We start from the raw sequence: 14,000 nt of genomic DNA, 5'->3' as shown, positions 1-14,000 counted from the left end.
TTTTAGTCTAATCTCTCAATAAGAAAGATAAAATTTTAAGATTTTTAATCACTTGTAAATAAAAATTTATCCATCTCAATAGTGATTTTTAAATTATGAATAAAAATCTAAATTCTGTTGTTCCATAATGGCTCCTGCAGTAGAATCTCGAGAACACGTTTCAAATTTACAGCAGAGAGAAATCTGTAGAGAATACAATAACATCACATTTGAATGCACCATATGATTCTTAAGTAGATACCTTTTAAGTAGAAGGGTGTAACAACTATTAACTGACTTCACACCTCCATCATTTACTCTCTACTTTATCACAAGCGACTGACACCAAGCATGGAACACAGTTTTAGGTTGCAATCATTTAAGTACTGCACATGGCTCACTCAAATTAGGACAACAGTCCTCATAAATTAAAAGCAGCATGCTAAATCAGCCTCTGAAATGGATCTTAGCCGTTCTAGGATAATATCTTACGAACAGAGCCATTTGAGAAAGTTTTATGTGCTGATTGACAGATTCACTCTGTTTTTTGAAAGCTATCCTATTTTTCTCTTTTGGTAACCTCATGCTAATGATCCTCCTGGGGCGTGATGCTGTGGACACAGCATTTTCACAGGCTAGCTGTTGGCTATATAATGAAACTCAGACCAAATTAGACCAAAATTAAATCTGTTCCAGATTAAAGCTGTTCTTACAACTAGTGGCTGATACAGTCCTCTTTTCACAGGTCTTCCCTATTTCTTCCTGCTTTTACATCTTTTACTTTTCATTTTACTACCTTCTCTCATTAGTTCAATTCCCTTCATCATCTTTAGCAGTTACAGGTTTTGTACACTACTAAGCAAAAGTTCCACAAAATTAAGAAATGTGGGCATGAGGTGGGCATATGAACGGTTACAAAGAAATGCCAAGTTCAATCTCAAAACATTTAGCATACAACAGTATCCAAAACATGCTAATCAGAATAGTTCTGAAACTCCACAGAAAGAAAACAGTTAATAGTGGCAGCTGACTGACCACAATTTCTGTTCCCGATGCATCCTATATATGCTCTATATGCTTCAGCTCAGCAGGTATCACTGCCTCCCCCTCCCATTTTTTGAGATGGATGTTTTCAGCTGGGAGAAATTCACACACCAGAACGGCTCTCGATGGATGGAGCTTATTGTTAACACAGAGGATGTCTAACCAAAATGTGCATTTGAAAAGTCACATGTTGTTGTGATACCTAGTCGCTGTGCCTCTGAGTGCCAAAAATATGACACTGACCACAAACAAAGAGCTGATCATTTCTCATTTTGGTCTAAGCAGTCATGTTTTTACCATGCTGTTAAACAAGAAGCGATTAAGCATCTTTATATGTGAGTGTGAGATACTGTGAAGTTAGTGGTCTTTAATATTCAAAATTGAGGATGTTGCTCTCACATCCATGTGCTGCAATGGCAGACTTGAAACACTGCATACCAACTGCCGTGCCATGGTTATTGTTGCAGTTCCTGGCAATTTTCATTAAGATGTGTGTGAAATGAGTGTGCCTTCCTTATTTGAACGTAGCTAAACTTGCCAGTGTCTGATGCTGATGAAACTTGGCTGACATGTTGATGATCTAATATTCTTGAAAGGTGTGATACATCTAGGTATACATGCCTTTATGTTACAGTACTTAACAAAATTGGCAGAAGTATCTAGTTCCACTTCTTTCACAGTTCACTGCGCAAACTCTGCAACGTCATGCAAGATATTTCTTTTTTCCACTTCCCACAATAATTCGAACAGTATGCACATTCACGTTCCCTGACAATCGACCAGGTGCATCCTTATCAGATGCTTGCTTTGCATGTTGGAGTGCTTCTCTTTCCTCCACAGTTTCTGCACCAACTTGTTGGTCACTTCTCCAGGGTCTTGCAACTTCTTTTCACAAATGTTTTATATTCTTTTCATATATCTGGGTTTAGGTTTCTGTACATTTTATACATGTTAAACAAAGCACAATTTATTAGAAAGAAAACTACTTTCTTTGTCCATTTATTGGTTTTCTGCTTTATCCCACAATACAAAAGATATTGATCAGCCCTGTCCAGGTCTTTCATAAATTTATTGTACATCACAATGTTATGATTCACACATCCCTTTTATTTTTCCCCATACGTGCAGGAAAATGTCACCCTGTCTTCGAAATGTAATATCACCTTTCTTTAGAGGTTTTGCTTCTGTTTGTAGACATTGAGGGAGACCTCTACTAATTCAAATTGTACCACAAACTCTTGTTTTACTTTCTAGAAGTGTATGGGCAATAGCCGTACTGTTGTAATAATTGTTTTGAAAAACGTGGTGCCTTTGCCAAGGTGAGGTGAATGTATACAGAGAATAGTATCTTGAAGCTTTTTCCTCACACTTTGTATATTTCTAGACTGGATATTTATCCACTTAACACTTTTGCCAACGATACGAACAAGCAAATCACATCAGATAAGGTTTCCAGTATTGTGAGTCCAGAAACAAAGCTGCTCTCTCCGCAGTGTCATTGCTTCATCAAGAAGAAGCTCCTGTTCAGGTTTGTATACTGTTTGAAATATATCGTGGGATACTTTAGCACAGATTCAATTTTGTAGAGTGTTTTTCTAACCACTCTGTAATAAACTGTCATTAAAATGCCACGATTTCCATATCTGCTCAAATCGACTTTAATATTCAAAATTGAGGATGTTGCTCTCACATCCATGTGCTGCAATGGCAGACTTGAAACACTGCATACCAACTGCCGTGCCATGGTTATTGTTGCAGTTCCTGGCAATTTTCATTAAGATGTGTGTGAAATGAGTGTGCCTTCCTTATTTGAACGTAGCTAAACTTGCCAGTGTCTGATGCTGATGAAACTTGGCTGACATGTTGATGATCTAATATTCTTGAAAGGTGTGATACATCTAGGTATACATGCCTTTATGTTACAGTACTTAACAAAATTGGCAGAAGTATCTAGTTCCACTTCTTTCACAGTTCACTGCGCAAACTCTGCAACGTCATGCAAGATATTTCTTTTTTCCACTTCCCACAATAATTCGAACAGTATGCACATTCACGTTCCCTGACAATCGACCAGGTGCATCCTTATCAGATGCTTGCTTTGCATGTTGGAGTGCTTCTCTTTCCTCCACAGTTTCTGCACCAACTTGTTGGTCACTTCTCCAGGGTCTTGCAACTTCTTTTCACAAATGTTTTATATTCTTTTCATATATCTGGGTTTAGGTTTCTGTACATTTTATACATGTTAAACAAAGCACAATTTATTAGAAAGAAAACTACTTTCTTTGTCCATTTATTGGTTTTCTGCTTTATCCCACAATACAAAAGATATTGATCAGCCCTGTCCAGGTCTTTCATAAATTTATTGTACATCACAATGTTATGATTCACACATCCCTTTTATTTTTCCCCATACGTGCAGGAAAATGTCACCCTGTCTTCGAAATGTAATATCACCTTTCTTTAGAGGTTTTGCTTCTGTTTGTAGACATTGAGGGAGACCTCTACTAATTCAAATTGTACCACAAACTCTTGTTTTACTTTCTAGAAGTGTATGGGCAATAGCCGTACTGTTGTAATAATTGTTTTGAAAAACGTGGTGCCTTTGCCAAGGTGAGGTGAATGTATACAGAGAATAGTATCTTGAAGCTTTTTCCTCACACTTTGTATATTTCTAGACTGGATATTTATCCACTTAACACTTTTGCCAACGATACGAACAAGCAAATCACATCAGATAAGGTTTCCAGTATTGTGAGTCCAGAAACAAAGCTGCTCTCTCCGCAGTGTCATTGCTTCATCAAGAAGAAGCTCCTGTTCAGGTTTGTATACTGTTTGAAATATATCGTGGGATACTTTAGCACAGATTCAATTTTGTAGAGTGTTTTTCTAACCACTCTGTAATAAACTGTCATTAAAATGCCACGATTTCCATATCTGCTCAAATCGACTTTTGCTCATTAGCTTGCCAAAAATAGGTGTGTTTATTAGAGGATCTGTTGACCAATACCCCATCAAATTGTATTTTTTTTATTTGCTCCATTAAGATAAGGATGCCCAGAAATTTCTTCAGTTCAACAGCAGTGATATTCATAAATTTGGGAGACTGGCGATTCATTATAATGGTTTTTGTTTCGTTCGTAATAGAAGTTTGATTATGTTGACATCTGACTGAACAATTTATCCCCTACAAATAATTCCACAGCATTTATAATGCAGTTGATTTCACTGGGAAGGGTTTTGACAACTGGAATTCCTCTAAACATTTCCAAAAAATGATCTTGTCCTTTTTCAGCCAACTTTTACTGTCAGAAGCTTTGTCCTCTCAATCGTTCATAATTATCTCACTTTGGTGATTATAGCCTTGTTGTTTTCCAGTAACACCATCCCAATCACTTGGAACATCAGAACAATTGTCCACAACGGTTCAGCAAGACATTCTCTCTCTGACAACTGTTTTCGTGACATACCACACGAGGCAACAATTACAGTACTGACTATAGCGTGGTACTGACTGTTGGTGGTAAAACAAAAGATAAAAATAAGTTCATACTGTTGTTCATTGCACTTAACCCTCCAGTTCATATATAACCTTTGTTAAATTGAAACAGTAACTGCTGTGATGAACAGGTTTCAGAATATATGCACTGAACACACACAGTTGGACCTGGAAACACACAAATTTACACGAGCCATACAGAATGTGTTAAATAACATAAATGTCATAGTATGGCTAATGACTGGCCAGCTGCAATATGGCTATCACACCATATCTATACATGATGATGCTACACAGATGTCAACACTACACAAATGCATGATTCTACAAACACGCACCACAAAAGATTTTATCACTGAAAAATTCATCAGTATTGCATGTGATTTTGCAGGTGACTAACAACAGAAACCATTTTCCACCTTCACACAAGAACTAAAATGACCAAATACAACTAATAAAAGCTAACATTTTCAAAATCATAATCTCCCAGTCTATGTCCAACTGGTAAATTGATGGTACAGAATGAGGATCAACTGCCAACATGAAAGAGTACGACAGCACTCCACACTTACATCCATCATAATGCTTCTCCACATACAAGTCCCATTTCCCAAACTGGTCTCTTTCTTATAAGTTTCTTTGATTGTAACAGCTAACATATTTCCTCTACAGCAGCAGCTCTCAAACTGTGGGCACAACCTGCAGAGGTAGGCTATGGGGTTGGGAGCGAATGGCATGCAAGAGGAAAAAATATTTCTTAGTATCAAACAATTATATTAATTTCTTCCTCCGAACAAACAAGGTGTTATTGATCTCTACTCAATTTCACCTGACGGTGTTATGCCACACACGGTCAGTGACAATGAAACTGCGGTTATACTTTTAGTGCTGTCTGAAATGATTGGGGTGGCTGGATGACATTGGCCATCGGCAGAATCATCTGTTGTTGGTTGAACTGTGACTGTATCCTTAACTATCACACACTGTGCAAGCTTTTGCTCAACCATCTCGACACCCCCTTACAGTCTTTCTGACTTTGCAAGGCAAAGCCTGCCTGCAATATGAAGTGATCCCTGGTTAGTGACAGGCATGAAAACACAAGTCATCCAAGTCACCAGTGACTCATCCACTGGAGGTGGGGACACAGACAATCAGAAGATGGAAACAAGAACTAATGATTGAAACTATTTATTGATAGGCTTCACAAAAAATGCAATCAATGGTAAAGAACATCTGCAGTGAGTAATTTGTTCAACCATTTTAGCTGCTGGTAGCCTAAAGTCTAACAAGTTAGAAAGACATCTTGAAACCAAACAACCTGAATTAACACAAAGACAAAGCATTTTTTGTCAAGAAGCTGCACTGAAATGTGCACAGATGGAGCACATTCAATGACTGGATTTCATGGTGAATCACACACGAAACTTAAAGCTGTAGCTCAATATGGACACATTAGCAGACTCTAGCCGCTAAAGAACTCAACCCAACCATTCATGAAGTGCTCCAAACATTTAATATCACAATGGCAAAATCTTTAAATTTAAGCCATTTTAAAGTATTGTGTGAGAAGTTGGGTGCTAAACAAACCAAGCTGCTGTTATTAATAATAATCAATGGCTTTCAATTGATAAGGAGCTAAAAAGAATGTATGAAACGAGGACTGACGTATTTCTTAAAGGAGAAGAGTCACACACTGCCAGTGTGTTTCAAGCAAGGGTGATTTTCTACTGAAAATGGCTTACCTCATTAACATTTTTGAGAAAATAAATATTCTTAACACTTCACTTCAAGGTCATCAGGCAACTGTACTATACTGGTATGAAAAAGTGAAGGCATTCATAAAGAAATTAGAGTAGTGGCAAAACACTATGTAAAATGGCATGTTAAACATGTTCCCTGATTCAGTGTCCTGTTGGTGGACACAGGTAATCCAATACTTCCAATAGTAAGAAAAGCATGCCTTTGTTCTTTATTTTCATTATAGTCATGCATGTAGTTTTGGTTTCTGTTGCACAAAAGCATTCTAAATTGAATTTGGAGAAACAGATAAGCCAAATAAAATATAAAAAAGTGCTATTTTTCTTAATAAAATGGTCTGGGGTGGGGCTGACACTATTTTTCCTTGTGGAGGGGGTGACAGGGCAGAAGAAAAATGTTAGAGAGCCAGTACTCCAGAGAAACGTGTGAAAAGAATGCTCTGCAGACTTTCGGAATTTATTTGTAAAAAGTACATTCCTTCCCTATTCATAGACTGTTTATGTTACTGACATCAAAATAAAAATGCCCGTCTCTGTAACAGCCACTAGTGGGTCCCATTCTGTCAAATATCTGCATACATAGGAATTGTTAAAGGCCTCTTCTTTCGAAAACTAACTCCTAAGGCAATTGTAATCTTTTAAGAAAATCATGCTACGTACATATCTCCTAATATACCTTGTGTGCAAAATATTACTGCCATCTGTGTACGTGCATATCACTAACACAACTTTAGCACCTCAGTGTAAGGCCAGGATATCTTTTGCAAGTCATAGGCAGCAACTTGATGTGGCATGGGCTCCACAAGCTGTTGGCAGAAATATTGAGCCACGCTGCCTCTATAGCTGTCCACAACTCCACCAACTCCAGAAGTGTTGCTGGTGCAGGATTTTGTGCATAAAGTGACCCTTTGATTACGTGCCATAAATGTTCAATGGGATTCATGTTGGGCAATCTGGATGGTCCAATCATTCACTCTTAATTGTCCAGCTCTTACCACCTGAAATTGGTCTTATCTGACCAGGCTATGGTTTTCCAGTCATCCAGGGTACAATTGATATAGTTATCTGCCCACGAGAGGTGCTGCAGGTGATGTTATGCTGTTAGCAAAGGCACTTGTGTTTGCCACCTGCTGCCACAGCCCATTAGCACCAAATTTTGCTGCACTGTCCTAATGGATACATTCATCATACATCTCATATTGATTTCTGTGTTTATTTCATGCAGTGTTGCTTGTCTGTTAGCACTGACAACTCTACCAAACACTTCTGCTCTTGGTTGTCAAGTGATGTGTCAGTCACTGCACTGTCTGTGAAGAGAGGTAATGTCTGAAATTTGGTATTCTTGGCACGTTCTTGACACTGTGGATCTCAGAATACTGAATTCTTTAATGATTTCCAAAATGGAATATCCAACGTGTCTAGTGCCAACTACCATTCTGAGTTCACACTCTTATTTCCTGTTGTGCAGTCATAATGATGTTGGAAACCTTTTCACATGAATCACCAAAGTACCAATGACAGCTCCACCAGTGCACTCCACTTTTATATCTTAGTACCAATGACAGCTCCACCAGTGCACTCCACTTTTATATCTTGCATAATCAGTATTACCGCCATTTATATATGGGCTTATCACTATGCCATGACTTTGTCACTTCAGTGTGAGACCAGATAATCTTGCAGAGAAGTTAGTGTCAGTTAATTTTACACTAACCTCTTAGTAGTAAGATGTAAGAGGGATCAGAAGATTTCACTAGGGGCACACCAAACCAATAAACATGACAAGCATTACAGATCTAAGTAAATACTTTTCTTTCTTTTTTTCTTAGCTCACACGCCTATTCAAAACAGGGAATATTATTTCACAAAATTTTCGAAAAACTACCACATGTCTGTAGCTCGCCACAACATTTTGGTACAGTGCTTTTGAGTATCTGAGGTATGAGATGCAACCACAAATGAACTGGTTTTATGAATGCAAGTAGTTCCTATATTCCTCTAGATCCGAATCCTTTGTACATTTTTTCCATAGTCCGTGTTACATTTTCCTGTAAGCAAGTGATGCAGACCCACTTAATGTATCAATACAAACAAACAAGTAATTCAAATAATCAAAAATTTAATAACTGATAGATCAGGAATGATAAACTAAGATCTAACGGAGAGTGCTTGTATGAAGAAAGGTAAGCAGAAAAAGAAAATTCTATAAAACTAAATAGTGTATTACATCTTTAAGATAGCTCACCTTTTGTAACATTTGATCATATTCAGCTATTATTTTTACAAGAACCTGGGTTTCCGAGAAGTCTCGTTTCATGTATGCCTCTTCAGCACAAAGTATGCGAATAGCAAGGCCAGGACCAGGAAAGGGATGTCTCATTACCAAATCAACAGGAAGACCCAGTTCTTTTCCAAGAATGCGCACCTGTTAAACATTACACAACTAATAACATTCAAATACATTTTTGTGAGCAAGAAAAAAAATTAAAATGTCACAAGACTATGTGAAAATATTACTTTGTTCTGCCCTTAAAAAGGTGATTCCTTGGCAGATTGTACTTGCTCATAACAATGGCAATTATAATTAACCAGCTGCAACAGCACGTAACCTATATCATCTTTTATAGTTCTACTTAGTGTTGTTCTAGAAATGTTGAGAAAGCGATAATTTCCCTCTTTCATGCTATATTCATAAAAAGAAAATAATTTAATATCCTATTGAAATCAAGGTCATCAAAAACAGAACACTAGGTCATATAGGAAAATTATATAAGAAGAAATCTACTATAGAGCTACTGATTGTGTCATGGTGGGTCCAGGCAGGGGGAGGGGGGGGGGGTTAATTTTTAACATGTATGTACGGGGTTTTGAATTCTACTCTCCTGTACAATCCCAATGTTGTGATCGCCTCACTCTGTCTGTTCCCACATGCAGCATACAAATTTATTTTGCACAAAGGCTATACTAATAATATGACAGACGTACTACTCAAATTATATATTTAAAAAATTGAAGACTTTTTCATACTACTATTCAAAGATCAGATGTTCAATGCTAACTGAGGTTACTACGTGATGTAAAGAAAAGTAATTTGATCAAATGATCTTCAACAATACATTCACTCTTGACAATAAGTACCACTGGCAATGGTTGTTCCAACACTGAGTAAGCCAAGAACATATACATATACGGCTTAGATATAATTTGATTTGCCTAAACTCTCCTTATTAATTGACATACCCTGACCAATGATTGAAGCTCTTTTAGAGGATTCTATGATCAAGTTTAGTGTTTAACAGAACTGTTAATTGAAATTAATTTCCTGCAACTCTTGTAAAAGTCAAAGTAATAGATTAAAAATGTTTGATGTCCAGTTGTCATTTTCTTTTTGCAGTACATTTTGTCAACTACTCTAGTTGCTTTCAGTGGATGTTGAGAGCAATTTTGTAACTCACTGTTTGGATTCCAAGCAAATTGAACGAGTACACGATATCCACTGCCCTGGCAATCAGTCCTGGTGCTATTAAACAATAAAACAGTTAACAGAAATTCGGGTCCAAGAGAATAGCCATGGGAAAAAAAAAAGAAAAAAAAATTAAGCAGGGAAAATTAAACAAGATCAATCACTCCAATGAAATTAAAATGTCTACTATGTCGTGTGAAACAAAATCTAGGGCTCCGAAAAAGGGGGCGTATATTACATAACTTGGAAATGTGGAGGTTAAATGTTGGGAAGGTTCTAAGGATTACCGTACGAAGATGGTAACAATGCAAGCATCACACCCGATTCAAGTAATTAACTAAATCAGCTGTTGCTTAACATTGTCCCATGTGTGAGCATAAAACAATATACGAAGGTATCGGCAATGTGAAACACATGACAAATTTCTTAAATACTGATTTAAAAGACATAATTAAGATGAGAGCTGTGAGTAATTCAATAAACAGTGACAGAATTAACTTTTAACAATGTAGGAAAAGACAGAGTGCTACTTATCGTGAAGAGGACACATCAAGTTGCAGACAGGCACAATTAAAACACTCTTCCATAAAACTTTCGCCTTCATCAGTAAAAGAGAGACACACAACATTCACACAAACAAGCAAGCACACCTCACGCACACACGACCACCACCTCCCACAGCTCGGGCCAGAATGCAACTATCACATGAGATGCAAGCAGCAGTCTGGAGTGGGCAGGGAAGGGGAGACGAAGTGATAGTAATGTACAGGTGGGGAAAAAGACAAACACTGTCTGGCAGATTGTGCAAGGAATAGAATGCCAACAAGCACACCATCAGGAGATTGTGGGGCAGGGAGGTAGGGAAAAAAGGAGCAAAAACAGAGAGGAGTAGGGAAAGACGGGCGGATGCGTTGGCAGAAGGTTGCAAATAAACATGCTGGGAGATGAGAATGGGGAGGAGATGATACAACAGAGGGGCAGGAAACTGTTGAATGGAGGGCTCGGGGACAGTATGTTACCATAGCTTGAAGTTTTGGTGGGAGGCACTGTCCCCAAGACCTAGACCACAAACAGATCTCCCATACCATTTCCCCTCACCCCCAAGTACCAGCAACAAAGTGGTTTCGCCTTCATCACCCCCGACTGGAACAAACAAACCACACCCTTTGCCAGGTCTTTGATTGCTTATCACCATGCCTTGAAATAAGGGACATCATACCTGACATACTTCCCACTCCTAAACTGGCACTCTGTCACCCTCCCAACCTCCACAATACCCCAGTACATGCCTATGCCAGTCCCAATCCCAGCCCCTTCCCACAAGGATCATATTCCTGTGGAAGACCAAGGTGTAAAACGTGCCCAGTTACCCACCGAACACTTCCTATTCCAGTTCTGCCCCATCAGGGCTGGGCCACCTCTGAAAGTAGCCTGTCTTAACAGCTATGCTGCTATCATTGCACAGCTTTTTATGTCAGTATGACTAACAACCACCTGCCCACCAGGATGAACAGCCACCGCCAAACTGTGGCCAGGACTAAAGTAGACCACGACCTGCAGCTGACCACAATACATTGATTTCAATGGCTACTTCACTATCCAAGCCATCTCAACAACTTCCTGATGCTGCGCCTGTTGGCATTCTAGTCCCTGCACAATCCACCAGAGAGCTTTCATCTCTCCCCAACCGGAAAACACTATCCCTCTCCCTCCCCAGCCCCTCCAGACTGCTTCTTGCATTCCACATAATAGCTGCATTCTGACCCGAGATATTGGAGTTTACAGTTGTGTGCACATGAGGCGGTGTGTGTGTGTGTGTGTGTGTGTGTGTGTGTGTGTGTGTGTGTGTGTGTGTGTGTGTGTGTTCACTGATTAAGGCTGTGGCCGAAAGCTTTATGTAAGTGTCTTTTAATCGTACCTATGTGCAACTTAACATTTCTGCTATAAAGTAAGTAGCAATCTCTTTTCCTACAGTGTTGACATTTCTACTTAGAGTTAGCTTTTGTAATGTATGGAATTCAGCACCCTGTTTATTTAAACCACATTTGCAAACTTCAATTATCTCTCTCTCTCTCTCTCTCTCTCTCTCCATAAATAAATGCATGTCACAAGATTATTGGTGAAAGGTTTCGTCTTTCAGCATTTCGCCCCCCCCCCCCCCCTTTTTTCATTCCCCTCTCATTCTGTTGGGTTTGAATTTCTGTTAACTGTTTTATCATCTTATGGCACCAAGACACAATTGATAGAGTGGTGCACAGTGTGTACTGTACAGTCTGGTTGCATTCCAAACAGCAAGCAATGTAATCTGCACTTGACATCTGATAAAGACAACTGTTGAGGCGAGTGGCCGAGCGGTTCTGGCACTTCAGTCTGGAACCGCGCAACCGCTACAGTCGCAGGTTTGAATCCTGCCTCGGGCATGGATGTGTGTGATGCCCTTAGGTTAGTTAGGTTTAAGTAGTTCTGAGTTCTAGGGGACTGATGACCTCAGATGTTAAGTCCAATAGTGCTTAGAGCCATTTGAAGCCAACTGTTGAGGCAAACATCAAAATAGGCGGCTCAAGGTCATGCTCGCTGCATGATGTCTTCATATGCAAAGCACTGTGATTTGTCCATTTAACAGCTTTGTGCCACATACACTGTAGCAGTGAAGGGATTGATACTACTGTATGTTCAGCACTCCTGTGTGGTATCAAGTGTTCACATGAGGTTTCACTATTCCATGAAAAGGTGCACTGACCTGTTTTTAGTAGCGAACATAAAGGATGAAAAAGACACTTGAAAATGAATTAAAATGTCATATGAAACATACTGAAGCTTTTTTGCTGTGACCAACAATGAAGAAACCAGGTATAATATACCTTTTGTGCAAATACATAAACTGATAGCAAAAGCTTGTGGTATTTTGGAATCGACTGTATGCTGTATTAACAGCCCCATAACATCGGCAGAATCTCCAGATGTGACCTTTTGTTTTGACTCTCCAAGAAAGGTATATAAAGAGGGCAGAAATATACAACATTTGAAAATTTTAACCAAACGTTAGTACACAGAATTGCACTATTTCATTATTATGACAGAGGAAAGAAATCCAGTGGCTAGAAGAATACCAAATGATATCTGTGAAAAAATTAATTATTCTGGCTGAGTGATCTTTGTTGTTCATCTGCTTAACTCACTTCATTTTCAATTCTGAAAATTATTGTATGATTGAATCAAGTTATTTACACCTTTATTTACAGTCTTGAATTGGGTTTTCCAAGACCGTCCCTTGCCCTTAAAACTTGTGTCTGCAGATCAAAGCATACCCTTTCCGAACTTAAGGTATCAAGAGATTTCGGAAATCACAACAGGCTTACATTTACAGAAAAACTTCATGTGTTTGGTCATTTATTTGTTGATAATTATACATATACTTGTGATTATAAAAATTAGCATATAAAAATTAGCAAACAACCAAATGACATTGCAAAATCAACAAAAGTTCATGCAAACACATGTGTCATATTACCTTTCAAATGTAACATACTGGTATATGAAACAACACAACTAGTGTTGAGGAGGGGAAAAGAACACCCATGAGCAAGACTATCCAGCAATCCACATAACAACTGCCATCTCAAACACAGAGTCATAATGTAGTGGTACATCACAAATGCGTAAAACTTCTCTGGTGATTTTCTCAAAATTACGTCAGTAGTATGCGTCATTACTAGTACCAATGGACTACCAAAAGAGTAGAATGGCTGAAGCAAATCTGTGAGTCAAATGTCATAGCCTCCTCTTTTGGATAAAACTTGGGTTCCTCAAAACCATATGAACAGAACATCAGTCTTTGTTCCAGTACCTGTAGTTACTTTTCTACAACTTATATCGGCATTTTGTGTAATGGGTGCAATGATAAGGAATCTGTGATAGCTGCAAATAAAAGTTTTTAGGGTATTAGGGAATATTCTTGGTCTTACTAATGCAAGCTGTCAGAATAAAAATCCTGGTAGTAGCACACAAGTACTCCCACATTGCCATGCACAGATTCTATCAAATAAATCTGCGTTCATAGGTGACAAAATACAATAATGATATCTTATATGTTTGCAAAATTAATTTTACAGCTTCCTTACTGATTTTCTCGCTGGAAGTTTCTACAAGAAAGAACAGAATGTAAATTCATCAATTGCGAAATTTTTCAATTACACTAGTGGATCAGGTAAAAATATTGTTATCATGATTTCTAGTGAAATAATCAATATTCCCATTAATT

General features: G+C 38.4%; 1 protein-coding gene across 5 annotated transcripts in view; it reads right to left on the bottom strand.

Annotated features, from left to right (window-relative positions):
- The window catches only part of LOC126319908 (GMP synthase [glutamine-hydrolyzing]), a 134,260-nt gene that overhangs the window by 31,461 nt on the left and 88,799 nt on the right, over positions 1 to 14,000 (bottom strand). For all 5 annotated transcript variants that reach the window (XM_049993637.1, XM_049993629.1, XM_049993646.1 and 2 more), the window contains one exon: positions 8,522 to 8,701. In XM_049993637.1, the coding sequence (XP_049849594.1) occupies positions 8,522 to 8,701 (180 nt within the window). The remainder of the gene's footprint in view (positions 1 to 8,521; positions 8,702 to 14,000) is intronic.

This window comes from Schistocerca gregaria, chromosome 2, assembly GCF_023897955.1.
Source record: "Schistocerca gregaria isolate iqSchGreg1 chromosome 2, iqSchGreg1.2, whole genome shotgun sequence".
Taxonomy (NCBI): domain Eukaryota; kingdom Metazoa; phylum Arthropoda; class Insecta; order Orthoptera; family Acrididae; genus Schistocerca; species Schistocerca gregaria.
Note: the sequence above shows the minus strand (reverse complement) of the source record. Positions and strands in the feature narration are given on the sequence as shown.